Raw genomic sequence first — 27,023 nt, 5'->3', positions numbered from 1 at the left:
ATAATTCCTTCAGTGAGGCTTAATGTTTACAGACATGAGTACAACTTTTATAGGGAAAATGACATAACATCTTATGGCCGTTCATCCAATCAGAAGATACAGGTCCGGGTCCGTTTTACGATCTGTCCTCCAGAGGTGATGGATACAAAAAGCAGATGTCCGTCTTTGATGTGCACTAGGAAGATGCGATCCCACGGTGGTCGTTTACCTAGTGTCAATCGCTCATTAACAGAAACATTCCTGCCTTATCTGGAGAAACGATTAAGCCATAAACAAATTCACAGCAGACATCTGTAGGCTATTTCGGCACTGCATAATCTTTCATTACTGACGGGAGTTTCTAACAAATCGACCTTGTTGACCCTTTACTTGTCCTGCTAAATCGAATCTGGTACCAATGCTAGTACCAATACAAAACATTAAATAATGATCACAAAACACTTTCTTCAACTTCCTATACGGAGTCTTCACTCATTAACATGCAAATCAATTTATAACTTTTTTGAAATGTGTTTTTCTGGATTTTTTTGTTGTTATTCTGTCTCTCACTGTTAAAATACACCTACCATTAAAATGATAGACTGATAATTTCTTTGTCAATGGGCAAACGTACAAAATCAGCAGGGGATCAAATACTTTTTCCCCTCACTGTACCATTGTGATGTGGGTCCATCACATGGCTTGTAACCATTTTGAATGTAAATTTAAAACTTTCAACAAGATACTATGAAAATTAATCTTTAATTTAATTTAATAGAAATAGATTCAAATGTTTTTTTTTTCCAATGGGAACAGAAAAAAACATATACTCAGCAAAAAAAGAAACGTCCTCTCACATTCAGCTGCTTTAATTTTCAGCAAACTTAACGTGTAAATATTTGTATGAACATAAAAAGATTCAACAACTAAGACATAAACTGAACAAGTTTCACAGACATGTGAATAATGTAATAATGTAATAATGTGTCCCTGAACAAAGGGGGGTCAAAATCAAAAGTAACAGTCAGTATCTGGTGTGGCCACCAGCTGCATTAAGTACTGCAGTGCATCTCCTCCTCATGGACTGCACCAGATTTGCCAGTTCTTGCTGTGAGATGTTACCCCAATCTTCCACCAAGGCACTTGCAAGTTCCCAGACATTTGTGGGGGGAATGGCCATAGCCCTCACCCTCCAATCCCACAGGTCCCAGACGTGCTCAATGGGATTGAGATAAGAAACATATGAAAGTTTACAAACGAGAGGAGGCCATTCGACCCATTGTGCTTGTTTGGTGTCCATTAATAACTGAGTGATCCAAGGATCCAGTCTATTTTTAAATGTTCCCAAACTTTCAGCATCTACCACATTGCTGGGGAGTTTGTTCCAGATTGTGACTACTCTCTGTGTGAAGAAGTGTCTCCTGTTTTCCATTTTGAATGCCTTGAAGACCAATTTCCATTTGTATCCCCAGGTGCGTGTGTCCCTGCTGATCTGGAAAAGCTCCTCCGGTGTGATCTGGGCTCTTCACTGGCCATGACAGAACACTGAACACACAAAACACACAGAACACTGACATTTGTGTATTGCAGGAAATCACGTCCAGCGAAGGTGGGTTTGTCCCCATAGGCAACGTTGTTGCCGATGATGTCTGGTAAGGACCTGCCTTACAACAGGCCTACAAGCCCTCAGTCCAGCCTCTCTATTGCGGACAGTCTGAGCACTGATGGAGGGATTGTGCATTCCTGGTGTAACTCAGGCAGTTGTTGTTGCCATCCTGTACCTGTCCCGCAGGTGTGATATTTGGATGTACCGATCCTGTGCAGGTGTTGTTACACGTGGTCTGCCACTGCGAGGACGATCAGCTATCCTTCCTGTCTCCCTGTAGCGCTGTCTTAGGCTTCTCACAGTACGGACATTCCAATTTATTTCCCTGGCCACATCTGAAGTCCTCATGACTCCTTGCAGGATGCGTAAGGCACGTTCACGCAGATGAGCAGTGACCCTAGGCAACTTTCTTTTGGTGTTTTTCAGAGTCAGTAGAATGGTCTCTTTAATGTCCTAAGTTTTTATAACTCTGACCTTAATTGCCTACCGTCTGTAAGCTGTTAGTGTCTTAACAACCGTTCCACAGGTGCATGTTCATTAATTGTGTATGGTTCATTGAACAAGCATGGAAAACATTGTTTAAACCCTTTACAATAAAGATCTTTAAAGTTATTTGGATTTTTACAAAATTATCTTTAAAATACAGTGTCCTGAAAAAAGGACGTTTCTTTTTTTGCTGAGTATTATTATTATTATTATTATTATTATTATTATTATTATTTTCAGATAGTTACAGCAGTACTTTAAAAAAAGCTAAAAGGGCTAACGTCGACACTGATGACACTGGGTTGCTTGCATGAAAAATGAAGAAACCTTCAATATATGATTTAGACAATGAAGATGGTGATGGTGATGATTGTACTGACACATTTATTTTTTTACAATCTGGATATGTGTTATAACAGCATTTTTTGTTTGTTTTAGATGAAGGTGAACAAAATTCGAAAAAGAAGAAATTGGAGAAAGCACTACACAAGTCTACATATTTGCCTAAAGCGCCTATTTCACAAAATGTGTTAGAAAATAACCCTTCTAAATTAAGAGCCAACACAACATTCTCTTGTTGCTTTTATGTCTGGAAACTCTCCTAATACTTTGAGATCCCAATGCCAAAGAAAAAATATTGTAAGGATAATAATGGTGTTGAATAACACAATATTTCTGACCAATTTTAACCAACAAATACAGCTATGAACTTGTGAATTCCAAAGGACTATTTATGTATTATGTTGTTTTAGTTTGAGGAGGGTGTTCCTAAGTGCCTCATTTTATTTCCAGTTACTCCAATTTGGGGATCCCAGAGAATGAATGCATCCATGAGAAGATCTAATGCTCCAGAATACCTCTCTGACGAGGTATGTATAATCTCAGCCATCATATGTAATAAATTGAGTAGGATCATTTTCAAAATTTGGTGAAGATGTTTTGCACCCACTATTATGTATGTTAAAATATATTTAAAAAATGAAATTAAACAATATAAATCAGTATATCATTATGCCTAACAATGTTACACAGTTATTTGATTTATTTTAAAGTGAATCCCAAAAACTCTACCCTACCTAGAATAACATTGGCTATAGTGCATGATTAATCTGTCTGTGAAGCCAGTGTTTTGAGTCAGGTGCTCTGTTTACTCATACAAGTGCTGACTGTGTGCCTGTTAGTGAGCCTTCAAAGTGAACACGCAGTCATCTGGTCAGCCTATGTATACCCCAAACTAAAAACTGATATTGGCAGCAGATTTGTTAAACATGACTATCTGGTTGGTCAAACTTTTGATTTGATTTAAACTCAAATCTTATAGTGGAGTGTTGCGTTAAGGGGGGGGGGTATTTTGATAAGAGCATTCAGAGCCCTTAGCTGGAACGTTGATCTAAAGAAGACCTCTCCTCCAAAGTTATCAGATTTCCAGAGCTCATCGGCCCATGAACTGTTCTACATCAAAGTGGCAGTCTTGGGAGGATGGCACTGAGAATGGGCCAAATGGCTTGGAACCTCTGCTGTGAAATGTCTGGGGAATAAGGCCTGGAGGTAATAAAAACCTTTGAAGTGGACGAGAGCCGAAATCCCGAAACAGAGCTACGAACCCAGACAAACTGGCATTTCCAAAAGATGGCATGGATTGGCATCAGGCATGAATCGAGCCTCCTCCAATCGGAGACTGGGGGGTTGGCACAAATCCAACCTCGCACACTCAAGAACCAATCACCTATGATCTATCAGGCATTAAAAGGCAACGCACAGCGACTTTCTCTCTCTCTCACCTGAACCAGTAACTCACTGCCACAGCTCAACCTGTAGCTCTGTCACCAGAAACAGAACCGGAAACCAACTAAGTCTTTGCCGGCAACAGAAGAGTTGAACTGGGGGAAGGAGATTGAGCCGTACAAAGAATTCTTTAAAGAACTTTATTAAGTAAAGAACTTTAGAACCTGCGCCTGCCCGCCTGTGCCCACCTGATCAGTGGAGTTCATACAGCTGGACAATTGACTAAGTCAACTGTAATACAGAAGTATTCAGTCATTTAAATAGCTATTGAGTCTTAAGAAACTTGACCCTTGGAAATGAACAGGGCCGTTTCCTCAAAGTAACTACGGTGGAAAACACTGCTTACAAAGAAGACATCCTGTGCACAACATTGGAGCCTTCAAACCAGTGGAAAATCTGTTTGGAAAAGACTCTACTTTTGCGAAACCCCCAACTTCCAGGAGCATCGACTGAAGTGGAAGTTATTGGACAAAGCCGAACTGGACTGCCTTTGTTCCAAACCGTGTGTTTTTATTTGAGCCCGAAGACAGAGAGGCCTCTATGCGACGAAGTAAGTTTAACAGTTTGGAGTTTATGATTCGTGACATTTGAGAAATCAATTAGAAATGTTATTCTGTGAGTCATAAACTTTATAATGTGTAATTTCATTTAGTTTTCTTAAATATAAATGAGTGCTGCATTAAACTGTTTTGTTTGAAAATTTTAGAAATAAAATCTGTCAACGCCGAGAAATATCTTCTCATTCCTGTTTAACTGTTTAGTCTGAAATTTACACAGATTAATAGACATTAGATTATTGGTGGCCCCGCCTATCCTTAATCATTGAATAATAATCATTTAAGGGAAATTGTGGTAACAAGTAATGATAGGATCTTTCTCGGCACCTAAACGTAAATGAGACTAAATAAATAAATATATATATATATATATAACGAGAAGTTACCTGACATAAATACTAACCTGCGTAGTTATTTGATGTCCGACTAACAATACTAATGAGAGACTCACCTTCTTCTTACTAATTATTGTATTGTAGTCAATGAGTTTATAACCTTTTTTGTTTAACGATTTGTGTGTTATCATATGCGATCCCATGGTCTTTGATTTGGTCATGGAAGTGATTTGTCTTTGATTTGTTGATCTAGAGTGAATTTTAATTAGTTTTTCCCTTTTTGTATAATTGGTGTAGTGCAATATTTAGTCTTTGTTTTTAATACATTTGACAATTTATATCTTTGGAATTGGTGTCTGCGTCCAATTATTACGGAAATTGAGTTCTACAAGATTCCAGGATTCGTGATAAGGTGACACTATAAATTCACTTCTTTAATTAAAATTTATAAGTGTACCTTATGCTACAGGGCTCAAAAAGAGCTAGGGTTTATTTTACTTTTGATTTGTCTTTGTGATTGATCTTTATTGCAAAGCCCCTCTGTTAATCCAAATAAATCCAGCCTTAGAGCTGCAATTTCTTGAACTCTGTGTCCTGTGAATCTCTGTGCTTGCAGATCCCGCATACATCTCTTGTACATCTCTTTTCAGAGTGGTGGAGAATGTGTGCAACTTTCTTGAGAAATACCCACCGAGCAAGCATGGAGAGTCTCATTCAGCAACTGGTTCAGTACACCCTTGCTCAGCAGGAAGCAAACAAGTAGCGAACAGAGACCAACTGCCTACTGCTCAAAGAGTAGGGCAAAGGACAACATGTAATGAACCTGGCGCTACAGCCACTCATTGCTTCACTGGCTGGAGCAAAGATATAAGCTAGGGGTCTGCAACCAATGGCATGGGTGTCAGAAGTGGCACAAGAGGTAATTTTGCATGGTACATTTTTCCCCCAGTCAATCACGATTATAGATATATACACTCACCTAAAGGATTATTAGGAACACCTGTTCAATTTCTCATTAATGCAATTATCTAACCAACCAATCACATGGCAGTTGCTTCAATGCATTTAGGGGTGTGGTCCTGGTCAAGACAATCTCCTGAACTCCAAACTGAATGTCTGAATGGGAAAGAAAGGTGATTTAAGCAATTTTGAGTGTGGCATGGTTGTTGGTGCCAGACGATGGGACGACTGATTCAAGCTGATAGAAGAGCAACTTTGACTGAAATAACCACTCGTTACAACCGAGGTATGCAGCAAAGCATTTGTGAAGCCACAGCACGTACAACCTTGAGGCGGATGGGCTACAACAGCAGGAGACCCCACCGGGTACCACTCATCTCCACTACAAATAGGAAAAAGAGGCTACAATTTGCACAAGCTCACCAAAATTGGACAGTTGAAGACTGGAAAAATGTTGCCTGGTCTGGTGAGTCTCTATTTCTCTTGAGACATTCAGATGGTAGAGTCAGAATTTGGCGTAAACAGAATGAGAACAAGGATCCATCATGCCTTGTTACCACTGTGCAGGCTGGTGGTGGTGGTGTAATGGTGTGGGGGATGTTTTCTTGGCACACTTTAGGCCCCTTAGTGCCAATTGGGCATCGTTTAAATGCCACGGCCTACCTGAGCATTGTTTCAGACCATGTCCATCCCTTTATGACCACCATGTACCCATCCTCTGATGGCTACTTCCAGCAGGATAATGCACCATGTCACAAAGGTCAAATCATTTCAAATTGGTTTCTTGAACATGACAATGAGTTCACTGTACTAAACTGGCCCCCACAGTCACCAGATCTCAACCCAATAGAGCATCTTTGGGATGTGGTGGAATGGGAGCTTCGTGCCCTGGATGTGCATCCCACAAATCTCCATCAACTGCAAGATGCTATCCTATCAATATGGGCCAACATTTCTAAAGAATGCTTTCAGCACCTTGTTGAATTAATGCCACGTAGAATTAAGGCAGTTCTGACAGTATTAGTATGGTGTTCCTAATAATCCTTTAGGTGAGTGTATATATAGTACAGGCCATTGTAATGTAGACACACTATAACTTTTTAAAGGGGAACTCCACTGAAAACCCACTGCTTTGCTGGGAGTCAATGGAGAAAATCAGAAAAGTCACGAAAATCATTAAAAAAAAAAAGCATTTTATGCACGTTCGATTACATACAAATTATTTTATTTGGGGCAATGCATTGTAGGTTACAGCAGAGTGCAAACTGCGCACACTCTTTGGAGAATGCGTGTGCATTAAGATGTTGGCATTGTGGTGGTCAGTGGCATTCAGGCCCTTACAAACAATTGAAAAATTGTTTCCTGGCATACTACTTACACTACCCCTGGTCAGGGTTGTAAAGTAACTGTACTTAAGTACGTTTTTCAAGTATTTGTACTTTACTTAAGTATTTATTATTGGAGGCTACTTTTACTTTTACTCCACTACATTCATGAACAAAATAATGTACTTTTTACTCCACTACATTTCCCACAGATGACTCCGTTACTGTTACTCACTTCCCGTAGGTCATTCATATTAATATTAAACTGGCTATATGCTTCATTCTGCAATTCCACAGCACCATTCATTCGTCAGTCACACACACTGTATCATTTGGGAAAAAAACGTATTTTAATTGGCCTTCACACAGTAGAAAGTCGAGGTCAAGTTGACCATTTAGGTTTGCTTTCAAAGTTTTCACAACGAAGCGCAGCTGCATGAAAAAATATATCTAACGTTAATAATGGGTATGCAAAATGAATAGTTTAGCAGTGCTCACAATTACGTTGAAAAACTGCGACGGTGAGTTTGACTAGTTAGAATTAGAAGGACATGGACACCTGCTCAGAGCGCACGGCCGAGAAGTGAGAACTGATCTGAAAGCTCATGTGTACACTATGGAGGGTGATTAGTGCATCGATAAGTCGTGGTAGTGAAGTGGATAGTATTGTTTGCTTTCCGCGATTGGAAATGCATTTTATTGGCATGGGAAAGTGTTATTTTGGTAATTAGCAGCTGTTTTGTGTTGCATTGGATCGATGGGTATTGTGCATGTAGCTGTGTAGCATTGTAACGTTTTGTTTGAGCCGGTTATGAATTGTCCATGTTGTAAAGCGGTGCAGTAACCTGTATCCTTGTGGCAGGTATAGCTCTCAAGTCACACGCATTGCGCCTAAAATCTTAAGCATTTGCCCCAACCATTTTGTGCCCACCCCCCCTCTGGCTCCTGCTTTTGCCGGTGGCAACGATATCTGTCACCGCATTTTTTTAATGTGACAGATCTCATGTATTGTCGTTTTGAAAACTTGAGAGGTATGCAAAAACATTGTGTGTAATTGTAATATCGATTATTGTACATCCTGTGTTATCATCGACCGAAAATAGTTGTGCCCCCTCAGTAATTTCTGATGCCCCCTTGTGAGTTAATCCTGCCGCCGGGCCTGGACAGAGATTAGCCTACACTCTCCCTAATTTGGTTCATGTATCCGACCTTAACAGTTTCATAAAATTAGTAAGAATGGCATCCTTCTAAAGCGCTCGTCCTGCGTAAGACATGACAAAGTCTGTTGGTGGTTCACACTGGACGCGAGCGGAAATCGTACATCTGCCTGTATTTCAATAGGAGCTCCACACTTACCATTGCTAAGATTTAAACAGTCTACTTTCTAGATTTTTTCGCCACGACTGGAAAGAATCTTACCAATCAGAAGTGACGTCAACTCACGTGGAAACACGCACAGTATATGCACGTCCCAAATAACAAACAGCGTGGATGACGAGAAGAGGTACAGCAATATCCATTACTCTAATTAAATAAGTGGAATATAATTCCTGGTTTAATTTTGATAGATGTTATTGATAATAATCTTTAAGGCTGCCATTAATTGTGAAACCTTGATTTGGAGGACATTGATTTTTAATTAAATTAATAAATGATTTTGGTGGGTTCCATTGGAACATTAATATAGTACAGTATTTCTCACATGTTGGTATTTTGAGTTTATCTCTATAATTATATTGTTTATATTTTTTAAAGTATTGTTTGTGCATTGCCAGTCAGTGGTGCCAGTAATTTTGGAGCCCACTATATATATATATATATATATATATATATATATATATATATATATATATATATATATATATATTATAATGTAATCTATTGCATTGTGGTGCAGGAGACTGGGTTTGTACCTCAAAACTCCCCAGGATGTTACTATATGTATTTATTTAGGATTTATCTTCATATTTTAAATTATAGTTTTGTATATGGAATTGAAGACTGAAGTCATCGCATCCCTCTGATGGTTTATTCTCATGTCTTTTCCTCAGTAAACTTTTGAGCTCAAGCGAAGCCATGTCTGCTGCATTATTTTCCAACGAACCGAGAAGAAGGGTTACATTAGCATGTGCCCTTACACTGGGCAACTCATGTTGTCACAAAATATACACATTTCAGGGAATGTAGTACAGTAAGAGCAAGAGAATACAATACACAACTTCAGTCCAAATAAGAGTAAGTTTATCTAAGAGCAAGAACATCAGTTCTACATGCAGTGGAGTGAAAACAGATGCAAATACAAATGATACAGTAAACTTATTGGCAATTTAAAGTGAAAGAATGAAAGGATTTCTATAAACCTCTATGTAGTATTATATGAATACCTTTGTTTACTTGTCAAGATCCCAAAATTATTCAATATGATTACAAAAATGTGCATGCTGCAGGGAAATTACAGTTTATAAATGTAAACATTACATTATTATTATTATTATTATTATTATTATTATTATTATTATTATTATTACAAGCAGGTGTGTTTTTAATTCAGTTTCATGAGCAGAGAAGCAATTTAGATTCAGTGTGATACACCCATACATAATCACATCCTGGTGATCACCTATTTTTTTATATAAAAAAGTAATAGTGTCAGGAAAAGGAAGCTGGGGCCAATGGCACAAGGTGATGTACAATGCCTGTGCTGGGTATAATGTCAGCAGAGATAGAAGAGAAGAAATGACAGAAGAGTAAAAGCCTGAAGGAACAAGAGTAAAAGGGCAAAATAGGACAGTGAGGAGGATGCTGGGGCTTGAGGCACAGTAGTAGTACAGTTGTGTATGATGGTTTGTACCATCAAACTTTACAAGCAGTACAAAGTATCATCATGCTACCTAAAGTGGTATTTATACATGCTTGGGTGGGATTTGGGTCTGACCCCTTTACTAACATGTTGTTTACTACTACAGTTATCATAAAATAAAAATTTGAGGAACATCTAAATGGAAACTGTATTCTTGGAGACAGTCAACATGGATTTAGATGAGGTAGGTCATGTCTTGCCAATTTATAATTTTTTGTGTGGCTTTTTCTTATTCCAATTTGATATATGTCCTGCAGCATGGCAAACATGTGACTATGTGTGGGACACATATTACGTTATAATATTTTGGTTTGAAATTTTATTGTGGAAAGCCTTGTCATTTATTAATTAAAATAATCACAGTGTGAGCAACCATTCTGTAGTAAAAATTATAAACTGTATCTACTCTTAACATTAAATCACTGGATGCCTACTGATAAATCAAACTGACAGAACTTGAAACCTTCAGATTTTTTTTTTTTTCGTGGATTCCCATTTTCTATTTGAGCTGATATATTAAAGGCATATACAGATGAAAAAAATGTTGTTTCAGCAATTATGATGAAGTAGTAAATTATTTCCTGCTTGTACATATGGACATGCTTTTCTATATTATTAAAAACATACCCAGTAAAGAATTAGAGATTTGTCCCTTTGGGCAGAAAGGAGTGAGGATGCTCATCAGGAAAAGGAATATCAGCTAGCAGAAAGGAGTCTGTGGATCTTGTGCTGAGTGTCAGAGGAGTGAGTCTGCGGAAGTTATTGGGGGAGCAGGGCAGCTGTATACGAGCTCTCTGTGAGGGCACAACAGTATCATCACTGGCGATCCATGGTGGAGTCCTCAGAGGAGCTGGTAGTTCCTCATCCAGCATAAATGCTGGGTTTTCAATGCCTGAGTGGGACAATCATATGCAATAAAAATGCTTGCAAAGACTAATTAGTAAAAATTCTCAAACCATGACCTGAAATACATTGCAAATTTAAAACAGTACTTTATGGCAACTTAGAAAAATAATTTTAGGGATAACCAAGGACAGATAGAAAATCAGTGAAAACAAAGTACTATTTTGAGTGCTATTAGTCTTGAGAAATAGTGGATAATATAGGATTAATTAACTAGATTAAAAGATTAAAAATATATTTATTTGCTTTTTCTGCTTAGCTGATCCAGTTGTGCTTTTGTAACAAATTCACAGTTTGCTGTTGATTCATAGCACTAAAGCCATTGAACCACTTAGTATTACAATAATAGATCAATCACATTTCAAAAGGTGACATTAGAGATGTGTTTAAAGGCAAAAAAGGACCACTTGTATGTATCAGAATTGTAATTTAATATTGGTGGCTAAATCACAGTTTTGATTTGTTCCAGGACTATGTGTAATTAAAAAATAAAAAGGTTGATTTAACTTGTCTCTTGCAAATTATTATGGTACAGCCATATGAGTATACAGAGAGGAGTGCCCCCCATTACACCCATGCTACTGTTTGACAGACATGAGAAGTACAAGTAGCAATGACAAATCGATTACTCAGTGCTCTCCGCCTACAATATGAATAACTGTATGAACATTGTATTTACCTGTGCTATAATCCTCATTGACAGTCGGCATAGGTGCAGAAGCCAGGAAACTAATAGCACCTCCATGTTCATAAGTGTTTTCTGCATCAGAGAACTCAAAATCTGAAAGCAAATATGTGAATAAAAATATATATATCAAATTGCATGCAACATTTTTAAGGCATTTCTTACATTCTCACATTTTGCTCTAGCAAAAAAAAGAGTCTTTGTACTTTTTTGTGATCTCCAAGTATATACTTATCTTTCAGCTAATCATTTGTTGTATGTCACTCTTAATTAAGCCTTTGGACTTTCTCTGACCCCCATATAGCTCGTTATGTCACATGCAAGTGAAAGGAAAGGTGATTGGGTGCCTTCAGTGGTATTCATGGCAACCTTCTCTCTAGATGTGTGTGTAAGTGAAGCAAGTGAAGGGCAGAACAAACAAAAGACTATGCTATGGGTGTAACAGGCTTATTGTATAAATTAGTCTGTTATGGTAGTTTGACTATTATAGACTTTGAGGAGTGTACAAACATTTATGTGATAGTTTGAATCCAAGGTATGAATGCATATTATACATGGGTTTCTAACTGTCTCAACCAGTCAGGTGTGCATTACCTTTATCTTGGAAAGAGTATTTCAAATTTACAGTCTTAAGTGGAGGTTTGCCATTCGCCATCTTGGGAGAAAAAAAAAAGGAAAATGGTGAATTAAAGCTGTGATTGGAGCCTGGTTGACTTGTGCAAGACACTTTCTTGGTAATGATGGTTAGAGAATGTGATCTGATGTTCTATATGATAAATGTCAGTTTTCAAATAATGAACTGACAGTTGGTTTCACAGACCTTGATTAGCACCAATCAACTACCATACCTAAAATAATATTGTCCATGACTAGTTTTAATCTCTGTGTGTGAAACAAACCCTGAGTGTGTGCCATTATACTTTGATGCCAAGTAGCCGCTAGGAATGATGCGATTATTTGGAGAATTATGTGAGGAAACATAAAACAGATGCAAATGCTGCAACTATGGGTTATCTCAACTAAGTGTAAAGCGTTTTATGTGGGGTTTGTATTTTACATTTATTTATTGTTTATAAATCAATGTATCAGTTTCTCCTGATTTAAACTGATTAATTGCAACACCTGAGTGGTATCCTGCTCACTAATTATTTACACATGCAGAACTAATTGTAAGCAATTAAGGGGCTAATTTTGTTATATAGGCTGCGGTTCAGCAAAGTTTGTAGAAAGGAAAGAGTGATTTTATTTGTGAATGATATGGTAATAGAACTGGTGGTAGCAAGACCAAACGTTTATATTGCTATTTTGCACAAAGCACTAGTGGAAAACTAAGTTTCATATCACTGTTTCTTTTGTAGAGATTAACCAATACACGGCAGGGCGGCCAGTTGTTGTGGTCCTCCTAGTTCCTCCCTCCATCTCCCTGATGATTTATTTATTGCTATTTGGGGTAGTGCAATATTAAGGATAATTGAAGTTTTTTTTTTTTTAATAAACTCATTTTAATATACTTTTACCACAAACAGACTATTGTAAACTTATTCTATTGTTATTAATTAGGTATATTTATTATCGACCATTTGTTGTTCATAGGGTTTTACTTGGTTATACTATAAGTTTATAGTTCTACTGTGTGAGGTTTTGTTTGTGATATTGGTGTGGTATGTGTTTATTTTGTTGGTTGTTTGGGAGAGCATCGTTGCACCCCCAGCCCTCCACCTTTTGCATGGTTGTGATTTTTAATAAAGAAGGTATCTGTATTTGTCTGTCTTGGGTTTTATTTTGAGGGAAGTGTGAATATCAACCCAATCAAAAAAATCTGTGAGTGTGTATAGAACACATAGATAACTAAATTTCTATAGCCCTGACCTTTGGGTTGAGGTGTTACATAAGTATGTATTAAAATGTAAAACTAGTTGTGCAGTGTTTGTGAAGATGTAATGCCCGGTGGAATAGAAGGCAGTAGAAAATCGGCATGGACATTAACATGGCTGACCTTATTTGTTTGATCCTTTTTGGGTTTGTGAATAATCTTTTTGTTTTGGACCCCCATCTTGGTGGACTTAAATGACTCTAGTCGCCTTCTCATGGTGCGCTGGAAAATTTCCTGGACTTCATGTTCATCTTTGTTTGTGCTGATACGGTTTCTGCTGTACCCGTGCCTGTGCTGCAGTTGATTAAAGAGAAGGCCCAGACCCAATCAACCAAGTACTTGAAATTATGAATAATTATGTGTCAAACCAAAAAGCTAAAGCATTTTGATATTACACTAATGTAATTCATCTAAACTTTGTTTGAACAAAGTCAAAACTTGGATCATAACGAAATTGTTTTACTTAATTCAAACAGATGTGTTACTACTTGTCTTCTTTCAGTCTCCTCAGTTTCATAAATGGCTTAAAAAAAACAAAAAAAAACTCATGTTTGATTCTGAACTACTACCGCACCAGCAAATTAAAGCCACTTGTAAAGGAACTTGGTTCCATTATATGAATTATTGCTAAAATAAGGCCCTTGTTTCATGGTTTCATATTCTCACTTATTGTCTACCTTTCAGTAGTTAGCTCTGAACTCTGCTACTTTATGCTTACTAAAAAATCTATGACAACACGTTTTGTTCCAGTTCTATATTAATTGCACTTTCAGATATTTTATAGACTTATAGAGTATATACAGGTTTGTACCATTCTTGCTTTTAACACCCTTGTCCTTCACAATTCTCTGTACCCTTTAATCATTCTCAAAGTACCACTGAAAACAATAACATAACATCATTATGCAAATTGCCTAATTATTTATGGCATTCACTAAATGTATTTGCAATTCTGGTTTAATTTCTACACTTAAATCACTTGTTTAATAGTCTGGCAAAACTGTTTTGACTTTGTAAAACGCCTTGAAATCAGTTCTGATTAAAGCCTTAATATATACATTTTAGAAATAATTTGCAGTTGGTGCATGGTCTTGGCTTAAGTGCTCAATTAATGAAGTATAAACAAAGTGTATCTTAAAGCTTTGTAATAGCTTTGTCTAAAATAATTCATCTAAAATGGTAAGCTGAAAACATGAAGGAACAATATCCTCAGAGATAAGAAAATAAAGAAAACCTATTGAGCATTCTTTCTTTTAGGAAAATGTGTACTAGCCTGTCAAAGTGAATATAGTGAAGGAAAAAAGTATTTGATCCCTTGCTGATTTTGTACGTTTGCCCACTGACAAAGAAATGATCAGTCTATCATTTTAATGGTAGGTGTATTTTAACAGTGAGAGACAGAATAACACCAAAAAAATCCAGAAAAACACATTTCAAAAAAGTTATAAATTGATTTGCATGTTAATGAGGGAATTAAGTATTTGACCCCTTCGACTTAGTACTTGGTGGCAAAACCCTTGTTGGCAATCACAGAGGTCAGACGTTTCTTGTAGTTGGCCACCAGGTTTGCACACATCTCAGGAGGGATTTTGACCCACTCCTCTTTGCAGATCCTCTCCAAGTCATTAAGGTTTCGAGGCTGACGTTTGGCAACTCGAACCTTCAGCTGCCTCCACAGATTTTCTATGGGATTAAGGTCTGGAGACTGGCTAGGCCACTCCAGGACCTTAATGTGCTTCTTCTTGAGCCACTCCTTTGTTGCCTTGGCTGTGTGTTTTGGGTCATTGTCATGCTGGAATACCCATCCACGACCCATTTTCAATGCCCTGGCTGAGGAAAGAAGGTTCTCACCCAAGATTTGACGGTACATGGCCCCGTCCATCGTCCCTTTGATGCGGTGCAGTTGTCCTGTCCCCTTAGCAGAAAAACACCCCCAAAGCATAATGTTTCCACCTCCATGTTTGACGGTGGGGATGGTGTTCTTGGGGTCATTCCTCCTCCTCCAAACACGGCGAGTTGAGTTGATGCCAAAGAGCTCGATTTTGGTCTCATCTGACCACAACACTTTCACCCAGTTCTCCTCTGAATCATTCAGATGTTCATTGGCAAACTTCAGATGGGCCTGTACATGTGCTTTCTTGAGCAGGGGGAGCTTGCAGGTGCTGCAGGATTTCAGTCCTTCTCAGCGTAGTGTGTTACCAATTGTTTTCTTGGTGACTATGGTCCTAGCTGCCTTGAGATCATTAACAAGATCCTCCCGTGTAGTTCTGGGCTGATTCTTCACCGTTCTCATGATCATTGAAACTCCAATAGGTGAGATCTTGCATGGAACCCAGGCCGAGGGAGACTGACAGTTATTTTGTGTTTCTTCCATTTTCGAATAATTGCACCAACTGTTGTCACCTCACCAAGCTGCTTGGCGATGGTCTTGTAGCCCATTCCAGCCTTGTGTAGGTCTACAATCTTGTCCCTGACATCCTTGGACAGCTCTTTGGTCTTGGTCATGGTGGAGAGTTTGGAATCTGATTGATTGATTGCTTCTGTGGACATGTGTCTTTTAATACAGGTAACGAGCTGAGATTAGGAGCATTCCCTTTAAGAGAGTGCTCCTAATCTCAGCTCGTTACCTGTATAATAGACACCTGGGAGCCAGAAATCTTGCTGATTGATAGGGGATCAAATACTAATTTCACTCATTAACATGCAAATCAATGTATAACTTTTTTGAAATGCGTTTTTCTGGATTTTTTTGTTGTTATTCTGTCTCTCACTGTTAAAATACACCTACCATTAAAATTATAGACTGATAATTTCTTTGTCAGTGGGTAAACGTACAAAATCAGCAGGGGATCAAATACTTTTTTCCCTCACTGTATTTACAAGCAGCTTTGGATGTACACTCACCTAAAGGATTATTAGGAACACCATACTAATACTGTGTTTGACCCCCTTTCGCCTTCAGAACTGCCTTAATTCTACGTGGCATTGATTCAACAAGGTGCTGAAAGCATTCTTTAGAAATGTTGGCCCATATTGATAGGATAGCATCTTGCAGTTGATGGAGATTTGTGGGATGCACATCCAGGGCACGAAGCTCCCGTTCCACCACATCCCAAAGATGCTCTATTGGGTTGAGATCTGGTGACTGTGGGGGCCAGTTTAGTACAGTGAACTCATTGTCATGTTCAAGAAACCAATTTGAAATGATTCGACATTTGTGACATGGTGCATTATCCTGCTGGAAGTAGCCATCAGAGGATGGGTACATGGTGGTCATAAAGGGATGGACATGGTCAGAAACAATGCTCAGGTAGGCCGTGGCATTTAAACGATGCCCAATTGGCACTAAGGGGCCTAAAGTGTGCCAAGAAAACATCCCCCACACCATTACACCACCACCACCAGCCTGCACAGTGGTAACAAGGCATGATGGATCCATGTTCTCATTCTGTTTACGCCAAATTCTGACTCTACCATCTGAATGTCTCAACAGAAATCGAGACTCATCAGACCAGGCAACATTTTTCCAGTCTTCAAATGTCCAATTTTGGTGAGCTTGTGCAAATTGTAGCCTCTTTTTCCTATTTGTAGTGGAGATGAGTGGTACCCGGTGGGGTCTTCTGCTGTTGTAGCCCATCCGCCTCAAGGTTGTACGTGTTGTGGCTTCACAAATGCTTTGCTGCATACCTCGGTTGTAATGAGTGGTTATTTCAGTCAAAGTTGCTCTTCTATCAGCTTGAATCAGTCGGCCCATTCTCCTCTGACCTCTAGCATCAACAAGGCATTTTCGCCCACAGGACTGCCGCATACTGGATGTTTTTCCCATTTCACACCATTCTTTGTAAACCCTAGAAATGGTTGTGCGTGAAAATCCCAGTAACTGAGCAGATTGTGAAATACTCAGACCGGCACCAACAACCATGCCACGCTCAAAATTGCTTAAATCACCTTTCTTTCCCATTCAGACATTCAGTTTGGAGTTCAGGAGATTGTCTTGACCAGGACCACACCCCTAAATGCATTGAAGCAACTGCCATGTGATTGGTTGATTAGAAAATTGCATTAATGAGAAATTGAACAGGTGTTCCTAATAATCCTTTAGGTGAGTGTATATGCAAGTAGTTTATGAAATGATGTTTAAGCAAGATAATATTAAAATGATAAAATATTATTATAACTTGTAACTTACCTGCTTCCTCGCCCTATACAGGTGTTGCTGTAGTATGTGATGAGTGTCCATGTCCTCTAATGCCCCAAATTTGTTTCTTCCCTGCTCTAAGGCTTGCAAATCAAGACACACAGAACTGACATGATCCCGCCTTAATCAAAACAGTAATAGAAAATGATCATTCCCTTTCAGAATGTGATTCACGCAACAAAGAAATATAAAGAAACATATTCCATAAAGAATATTGTAAAAGCATATTGCAATTTAAAGATATTAAAATTAGGAAATGTTTTTAAAATAACATTTAATATATTATAAACACTCTTTCACTACTGTTTTTTAATATATCAAGTGCATGACTATGTAATAGCTTTAAAGCATTTTATTCTTATATGAGGATCAGTTACAATCGGAACATTACAACATTGCTTAAATGGTTAAAGTATATTTTATTATTTTATTTCCTGGGTATTGATTTTTAAACACTTTAGTTTTATAAAGTATGTTAGACAAAGGGAAACATCCAAATAAATATGTGATATCTACAAAATGAGAGAGGCAAAAGGCAAAATATGAAGATATGTACAGATCCACAATATAATTCAAGAGGAAATGGATTCTGGAAAATACAGCCTTTTGCATTACCAATATCTATAATTTGCAAAATATTGGAATGTAACTAGTCTGTTGTTGTTATTGGGTAATGTGGATAATTCCTGAGACATTCATAAAAATTATGTTCATGATGTTCACTTTACCACCCCTTTTTTAAAATATATTTAATAAATGACCCAATGGTCCAAAATTCTATTAAATTTGCTTTTGTTAAATCTTAGCTGAGTACCCTAAATAGTTGTGACATTATCCAGCTTTTTGTGTTTTTTTACTAATTTGGAGAATAATTAATATAATTTTAATTTTGTGAAACCAATACTTACAGAATAGTGGATACAGGAGTATCATCAGGTGTTCCCTTTGGAGTTATATCTGTAATCGCAGCACCAATTTTCTTTTCAAAATCCACATTTGCATCATTGTCAGACCTCAAAAAGGCTAGTGATCCTTTTTTCTCACCCTTAAACATAAAATTAAACCTTGCTATAAAAATCTAGTTAGTTAGAAAAAACAAACATAAAAGAATGTGTTGTGTAAAGGAGAGATTAGATGACAAAACTAATATCATTAAAAATGCAAATCTATTTCTTTATCCCTACATACACATTCGCAGTTGAAATCTGAAAGCCAATAACCAGAACTAAAAGCCAAAGCTTTTGAGCATGAACATGGTTTTGTCTAGGTTTGTCTAATTACTTCTTAATAATATATATATTCCACTTAAACTATATAAAGTACCATGGTTTGTACTAGATGCATCACCCCAGAATATTCTCTTAATTCAGTCCTTTACAATCATTGCCTTGTTGCTGACATGTCATAACTCTAACCTGCTCAAATTAAAGCACTAAACACAGTTCTTACCAACTGCTAGAATGCTATGATGATGGTGATTTATCCAGGTGTGTTTTAATTTTACCTGACTTTACCTTAACCATCCCAACCCCAGCAGTGCTCAGATAGTTGTAAATCACTACAACATGGGCTTCACTAAAGCTAGCAATAGTATATGCAGGGCTTGAGAAAAGTTCATTACAAACTATAGGAGACATGCTGCACTCGTACACTGCAGTTATCTTTCAAGTTGGAAGCACTGCCCAAGGGGGAAGGGTTTATGCGCACTTCCGTAGGAACCTGATCAAACACTCTATCAAAGCTGGCATTGGCCCCTGCACTCATCACTCAGAACAGGTCCCTTCCCACATCCTGTTCTAACATGATATCAGTCCAGGTTCATCCTCTTTTGCCATTTTGCGTGGACTCGAGAACGTGAGCTCTCTGTGTGTGTGTTTGTGCATTAGACCCGTATTGTTATTTAACAATTATTATTCAGTTGGTTGGCTTCACAGCTGTGCTGTTCACCACCGTTTATTATTGTCTGTGTCTATTTGTGTGATTATTAGTTATTATTGATAGCTAATCCGACTCCGTCCATGCCCTGGGGCTCCGGTGCACTTTCGGTTTCAGTACAAATAGCACACTTTAAAAATAAAATTAATGTTTATATAGTGCCTTATATATTCCGACTGCTTGCTGTGTTGGTTTTTTGTCACCAGGGCTTTTTCCTCCAAAGCAGGAGCGCTAGCAGCGGCAGTAAAATCCGAGGCCCGGCTGCCTGACCTGAGCCTCAGTGTCTTGTAAGAGATCTCGCCCGCGTGAGGTGCTCCTCCGCCAGCTTGCGCCCACACTACAGCCCACAGCTGCGGCTTTGGGAGATCACGCTCTCTCAGTTCACTGAGAACAAGCATTGCTAGCCCTCCCCGTCTGTGCGTGTAGGCCTTAGTTTTAGATCCAGCTATGGCTGGTGGTCTACTACCCTCGGCCCCCTCGGACACTGGACTTCACGTCAACAGGTGTCCCTGGAAACTCCGGCACACACTGGTATCCAGCACCTGGTGCTCGGCATACACAGCGTTCAGTCCTGCAAACAGCAAGGTTGCGTTTGGTTGGTGTGTAGTGCCCTCGTTTACATAAACATTGCCGGGTGGAGACGCACTTACAGCGGCGAGCCCGATAGGCACACCACTGCATGTTCCCCTGCACACGCCCGTGTGGATGCTCGGTGATCTCACCCCTGCCACTGTGGTGCTTGCGGCCAACGCACCTTGCCCTCCTGGAGTGGGGAGGTCCTATGCCCTGTCTGTCTGGGCACCGACTGGGCCTTGAATTCCGGGTCCGACGGCATGCCTGGAGGTCCGCTGTTCCACCAGGCACCACCGCAATCGCCGCCGCACCCGAAGGTCTCCCACTCTGTCGAGTGATGGGGGGCCTCGGGGGCGCTGGATCTCCACCTCTCCCCGAGCCATTCCACCTCCTCCTCCAGGGTTGAGGTGATGGAGACAGCCACGCCTCCCATGCTTGCGTCTCCACCTACACCAGCTGCTACACCCCCCCTTGCCTGCTGTGCCCTTGGTGCGCACCACTATGGCCACGTGCGCCCCCGTGCTCCCTCCCCCTCTTCTGGGTCGTCCCTTGACGCTGCGCCGTCGGCAACGGAGGTCAGGGTCTGCGGACAGGAATCAGCTTTCGCAGCGGCCCACACGGGCCCTCCCACTGCTGCCTGACCTCCACGAAGAACTGAGGGCCACCTGAGACCATCGGACAACAGCCCCTGCCCTAGGTGGGAGGGGGGAGGCTTATGCCAGGACCCATGGCGTGGCAGAAGTGGGCTTGGTGGAATATCCCCGGGTGAATTCCACCATAGCCACGCTCGTTTCCCTGCCTCCACGGAGCCACGCGACCTGGCCTGCCCCAATAGGCAGTGTCGTGTAACAGAGACACTGCTCCGGAGGGCTTATGAGGCAGGAGCCCAAGCGGCTTGCCTCAGGAAAACTGAAAGCCTGCTGGCCCTGTATTTGGCACAACTGGCAGAGCCCTGGGAGCATGATGGCGCATCGCCAACCCCTCCCTCAATCTCTGAGATAGCAGCGGCGGCTGACCAGCTCGTCACAGTGATGTGCCATGGGGCAAGGGTGACTGGGCGATCTCTGGCAGCCATTGTGGTGGTGCGCCACCAGCTCTGGCTGTCCCAGGCCGACGGGTTCCTGAGGCGGACAGGACTCGCCTCATGGATGCCCATATCTCGCCGGGCTTCACCTTTGGCCCCTCTGTGGAGGAGATGCTAATGCACACTCTCCAAGAGAGGGAACAGTCCCTGCAGCTGGTCTGGGTTTATCCCATTGCACCCCAGGCCCAGCAGCACAGGAAGTCTTCCGCAGCTCGCCGGCCACAGCCCAGGACACAGGCCAGACCACAGGCCAGACCACAGCCCAGGCCACAGCCCAGGCCACAGCCCCGCCCACCTGCCGATCTCCGCCAGCGTCTCACTGGCAGGCAGGCGACCCCCCAAGGCTCGCTGCCCTGGCCCACGGCAGTTCATGGTAGGAGGGGACCTGGCCCGACCCCACCTCCTCCACCACCCGAGCCCTGTCCCTGAGGCGTTCCAGCAGCCTCTGGCCCACCCTTACACCCCCCAGCAACTCTCAAATTGGCAACTCCGCACCCAAGACTCTTGGATGCTCCAAATTATATCAGTTGGCTACTCCCTACAATTTCAGACATGTCCACACCCCTTCCAGGGCATGCTGTGGATGCGAGTGAGGGACCCATTGCAGTGTGCGGCGCTTCACGTCGAAATCACCGTTCTCCTGGAGAAGCGAGCAATCCGCGAAGTGCCCCCGCCAGGGCAACACGAGGGATTCTATTCCCCATACTTCCTTGTTCCCAAGAAAGATGGCGGTTTCCGCCCCATCTTGGATCTGAGGCACCTGATCCGCCACCTCAAGTTGTTGTGCTTTAAGATGGTTCACCATGGTGGATCTGAAAGATGCTTACTTTCACATCCCCATTTGCACAGGCGCACAGGAAGTTTCTCCGAGGGCCGAGCGTTCAAGTTTGCTGTTCTCCCCTTTGGCCTGTTGCTAGTCCCACGTGCTTTTTCCAAGTGCATGGATGTCGTGTTAGCCCCCTTGCATTGCCAGGGGGTCCACGTCCTCAATTATCTAGATGACTGGTTGGTCTGTTCTCTCTCAGAACCACACGAACCTGATATTAGGCTGCCTCTCCAAATTGGGCCTCCGGGTCAATCGAGAGAAGAGCCGTCTGACGCCAACTCAGCAGGCACAGTTCCTCGGACTGCTCCTCGATTCCGTTGCCATGCCCGCCACATTGGCACCAGAGAGAGTTGCCTCAATACACATGTGTGTCTCCCTCTTCCGACTGAGAGCTCATGTCAGGATTTCCCTCTTCCAGAGGCTGCTGGGCCTCTTAGTGGCTGCATCACAGACCCTCCCTCTCGGCCTCCTCCAGTTGAGGCTGCTGCAGTGGTGGTTCAGGTCTCTCAGGATGCACCCTTGCCGCGATCGAGCACACCGAGTCACAGTCACTCCGGTGTGCTGGAAGGCGCTCCGTTGGTGGCGGAGCCCTCACAATTTGACCCTCAGTCTGCCCCTGGGGCCAGATTACTACCGAGCAGTCATGATGACAGACACCTCCAAGCAAGGTTGGGGAGCAGCAGGTGGACGGAGCCCGCACAGGCCCTCCATATCAACGTCCTGGAGTTACAAGCAGTACTCCTTGGACTGTCTAATTTCCTGCAAATCCTGCGGGACTTACATGTGCTGGTTCGGACTGACAACACAGTGGTGGTTACCTATATCAACAGGCAAGGAGGTCTCCGGTCGCGCAGACTGTACTGTCTAACACTGATTGCCCACACCAGATATTGTGCAAATAGATTCGGCCTTGCTCCTAGCTGTACTAGTAAAGCAGCCGGCCTTTTTATTGTAAGCGGAGGGCGTAAGAGTTAACCTCTGTAGCCCCGCTTTGTATATGCTGATTCTTGACAGTTCCCAGTAAGAGAGTGACTTCGGTCCTCGCTCCTGGGCAGCTCAGGTGCAGCCCTACGGGGCCCCTGAGGTTATTGTCTGGAGTTGTGTTGCCGAGGCCCCTAGCGGTACACCTCGGGGCAGGCTCCCTTATCAGCTCAATGCCTCCTCCCTTGCGACGGTTTTGTTATACAGTAACCCCTCCCCCTTGGGCAGTGATTCCAACTTGAAAGATAACGAAGGGCCTGGGCAGTGCTTCCTTTTTCAGATAACCGGGGTTGCATTCGCAACCTATCGTTTTGTATTGTTCTTATTACCTCTGAAACATAGCTAATGGCATCATTAAGATTGAGCTGGTGGAACACACTGAATAAACAGTCCCTTGACTTCCTTGCTGAAGGTTTCATCAAGAACCAACACAACCATTTTTCATCAAACTGTGTCCACCTGAGAAGTAAAGAAATGGTAGGTTAAAAAAAACAGAAATCCATAGTATGAAAACACCAGAGTTAAACTTATAATACCTTGATATTTGAATAGCTGCATAACCAATATAAAAAATATTCTGAAAGACCAATCAAATATAAATTGGGATTGTTCAAAAACATCATATAAACATCTACAAAACCAAACTATAGTAAATGCAGTTATTATTTTTAATAACATAAAATAAATTCATAAATATGAGATTGAATGGGAGGATAGTTAGTAAAACAAGTAAATAAACATGTTGAGTGTTGATATTTTATACAACAGATTTTTTTTAAAATAAAAATGTTAACAGTTTTATAACACACATTATATAATCTACTACAAAACAAACAATATAATAAATTGCAAACATGTTAATAGACAATTGGTATGTTGAAGCTGAAAAAGCCTTTAAACACCTTGATTTTGGTAGACCAAAACAAATATATATATATAGACTTAATCAAATTATAGTCCTATAAGTCTTTTTGATAAAGTGCTGTTTCTTTATCAAATTCAGAAAATGTGTTGATTAAAATACTGGAGTATTGGAGTAAATGTTCGCATTCCAAAGAATCACTGCATTGTAACCCTTTTTCAATTTGAAGATGAATATAAGGTTTATTTTAAACAAAACTAGTATTCATGACTTACTTATCTCTCATATAGTTATGCCCGATTTGTCCGGAAATATCTTCAATTGCAATAAGAATATGGTCGAATGCCTAAAAAGAAAGGAATTTGGCACTCAAGAGCTTATTTCATAATTTCAATTTTATTTTACATGTCAAGCTGCAAATAGCACCTTACCCTACTTTGTAGTTTTACAATCAGCAGAGGATCATAGTGTGCACTCCTTTTCACTTTCAGCCAGGTCACCAATGGCTTGATTGTTACACCCTACCAACAAAAGATCAGGGTGTTGAACAAATGTTGGCTATGATTCTACAGCATTTTTATGAGGACTTCAAAAAATAGACACAACACATGATAAATAGATAACAAAAGCAAATATCTGCCTAAATAAGTGACTAATTAATGGGTTGCTTCTTTGTGGTTGTGCATAATGCTGAAGAAAGCTAAATAAATGAGTACAGAAGTGAGAAATCAGTGGAAGGCTGTAATAGCAAGGGTGAAAAGACAGCAATACTCACAAATACTCTGCAACTGACAAAGGAACTTTACCAAAAAGTAGTGTTCTGAAGTGATACCATAATTGTCATTTTTGGAAGAGATTATTTCACTGGTTTGTTCAGTGTGAACAGTGGCATTCAGGTATACATATAAAGTGATGACACCTACAGTGAGGGGAAAAAAGTATTTGATCCCCTGCTGATTTTGTACATTTGCCCACTGACAAAGAAATTATCAGTCTATACTTTTAATAGTAGGTGTATTTTAACAGTGAGAGACAGAATAAAAACAAAAAAATCCAGAAAAACGCATTTCAAAAAAGTTATAAATTGATTTGCATGTTAATGAGGGAACTAAGTATTTGATCCCCTATCAACCAGCAAGATTTCTGGCTCCCAGGTGTCTTTTATACAGGTAACGAGCTGAGATTAGGAGCACTCTCTTAAACGGAGTGCTCCTAATCTCAGCTCGTTACCTGTATAAAAGACACCTGTCCACAGAAGCAATCAATCAATCAGATTCCAAATTCTCCACCATGGCCAAGACCAAAGAGCTGTCCAAGGATGTCAGGGACAAGATTGTAGACCTACACAAGGCTGGAATGGGCTACAAGACCATCGCCAAGCAGCTTGGTGAGAAGGTGACAACAGTTGGTGCGATTATTCGCAAATGGAAGAAACACAAAATAACTGTCAGTCTCCCTCGGTCTGGGGCTCCATGCAAGATCTCACCTCGTGGAGTTTCAATGATCATGAGAATGGTGAGGAATCAGCCCAGAACTACACGGGAGGATCTTGTTAATGATCTCAAGGCAGCTGGGACCATAGTCACCAAGAAAACAATTGGTAACACACTACGCCTTGAAGGACTGAAATCCTGCAGTGCCTGCAAGTTCCCCCTGGTCAAGAAAGCACATGTACAGGCCCGTCTGAAGTTTGCCAATGAACATCTGAATGATTCAGAGGAGAACTGGGTGAAAGTGTTGTGGTCAGATGAGACCAAAATCGAGCTCTTTGACATCATCTCAACTCGCCGTGTTTGGAGGAGGAGGAATGCTGCCTATTACCCCAAGAACACCATCCCCACCGTCAAACATGGAGGTGGAAACATTATGCTTTGGGGGTGTTTTTCTGCTAAAGGGACAGGACAACAGGACAGGACATGGACGGGGCCATGTACCGTCAAATCTTGGGTGAGAACCTCCTTCCCTCAGCCAGGGCATTGAGAATGGGTCGTGGATGGTTATTCCAGCATGACAATGACCCAAAACACACAGCCAAGGCAACAAAGGAGTGGCTCAAGAAGAAACAAATTAAGGTCCTGGAGTGGCCTAGCCAGTCTCCAGACCTTAATCCCATAGAAAATCTGTGGAGGGAGCTGAAGGTTCGAGTTGCCAAACGTCAGCCTCAAAACCTTAATGACTTTGAGAGGATCTGCAAAGAGGAGTGGGACAAAATCCCTCCTGAGATGTGTGCAAACCTGGTGGCCAACTACAAGAAACGTCTAACCTCTGTGATTGCCAACAAGGGTTTTGCCACCAAGTACTAAGTCGAAGGGGTCAAATACTTATTTCCCTCATTAACATGCAAATGAATGTATAACTTTTTTGAAATGCGTTGAAATTGATTTTTTTGTTGTTATTCTGTCTCTCACTGTTAAAATACACCTACCATTAAAATTATAGACTGATCATTTCTTTGTCAGTGGGCAAACGTACAAAATCAGCAGGGGATCAAATACTTTTTTCCCTCACTGTATGTCCTTGAAATGACTAAATAAATTGTATATACTGTATTACCTCAATTTACAATAATGTGTTTAGTAATTTAAATGTTTGATACTGATCACAAAGTACCATCTCAGATTTTTCCAAAATATTAATAAGTGAAAGTTTACAATTAAACATATTGAAATTAGTAGTGAACCTGATGGCTCATGGGGTTTATATTTGCCCTGTACATTTACAAAAAAATGTAATGGGTGCCCTCACCTGTAAGACGACAGTGAAGTAGACAACAAGTATAGTTGTGCTGACCATGAGGTTTTTTTCCTTAATTTTGTTTGCATCCAACATGACTGCTAAAAGATATGCCACAGCCCCTCGTAGGCCTCCATAGCTCATCACCACTTGGTCTATGAGTTCCAGGGGTACCAGTCTGTAGCGGTTTAAAACCCATGTCAAAGCAAAGACTCCTGCAATACCAAAGAAAAATATACAGAGAATGAAAAAAACATTACTAAATTGAATCTTTAAATGCTTAGGTACTGAAGAATATTGTCAGTCTAGGTTGGGGCTTTGGTCAGTGTGCAAGTTGAGCCCTGCATTCCAGACTTCTTTGGTTCTGACTGACTCCAGTAATTGAAAATCCAGTATAGGTAATCAACAGAAATAAAATATGTTATCCATATGGTCATTATTGCAATTAAACATTAAAATCAAGCTATACAATTAACT

At 40.6% G+C, this 27,023-nt stretch overlaps 2 protein-coding genes across 2 annotated transcripts in view; one reads left to right on the top strand and one right to left on the bottom strand.

Annotated features, from left to right (window-relative positions):
* Positions 1–5,333, top strand: part of trip13 (thyroid hormone receptor interactor 13) — a 74,554-nt gene extending 69,221 nt beyond the window's left edge. Inside the window, exons 15-16 of the mRNA XM_066716024.1 lie at positions 1,452–2,940; positions 3,486–5,333. Of these exons, the coding sequence (XP_066572121.1) occupies positions 1,452–1,470 (19 nt within the window). The 3' untranslated portion in view covers positions 1,471–2,940; positions 3,486–5,333. The remainder of the gene's footprint in view (positions 1–1,451; positions 2,941–3,485) is intronic.
* Positions 5,334–9,252: 3,919 nt separating this feature from the next.
* LOC136760567 (sodium/hydrogen exchanger 3-like) overlaps positions 9,253–27,023 on the bottom strand; it is a 53,440-nt gene continuing 35,669 nt past the window's right edge. The window contains exons 7-16 of the mRNA XM_066716020.1: positions 26,559–26,761; positions 24,245–24,334; positions 24,089–24,159; positions 23,281–23,410; positions 18,461–18,597; positions 17,544–17,673; positions 13,478–13,648; positions 12,076–12,136; positions 11,476–11,577; positions 9,253–10,785 (exon numbers count right to left, since the gene is read on the bottom strand). Coding sequence (XP_066572117.1) covers positions 10,532–10,785; positions 11,476–11,577; positions 12,076–12,136; positions 13,478–13,648; positions 17,544–17,673; positions 18,461–18,597; positions 23,281–23,410; positions 24,089–24,159; positions 24,245–24,334; positions 26,559–26,761 — 1,349 coding nt within the window. The 3' untranslated portion in view covers positions 9,253–10,531. The remainder of the gene's footprint in view (positions 10,786–11,475; positions 11,578–12,075; positions 12,137–13,477; positions 13,649–17,543; positions 17,674–18,460; positions 18,598–23,280; positions 23,411–24,088; positions 24,160–24,244; positions 24,335–26,558; positions 26,762–27,023) is intronic.

Source organism: Amia ocellicauda, chromosome 10 (assembly GCF_036373705.1).
Source record: "Amia ocellicauda isolate fAmiCal2 chromosome 10, fAmiCal2.hap1, whole genome shotgun sequence".
In the NCBI taxonomy this organism is placed as follows: Eukaryota; Metazoa; Chordata; class Actinopteri; order Amiiformes; family Amiidae; genus Amia; species Amia ocellicauda.
The sequence above is the reverse complement of the archived record's forward strand: the minus strand, read 5'-3'. Positions and strand labels throughout refer to the sequence as shown.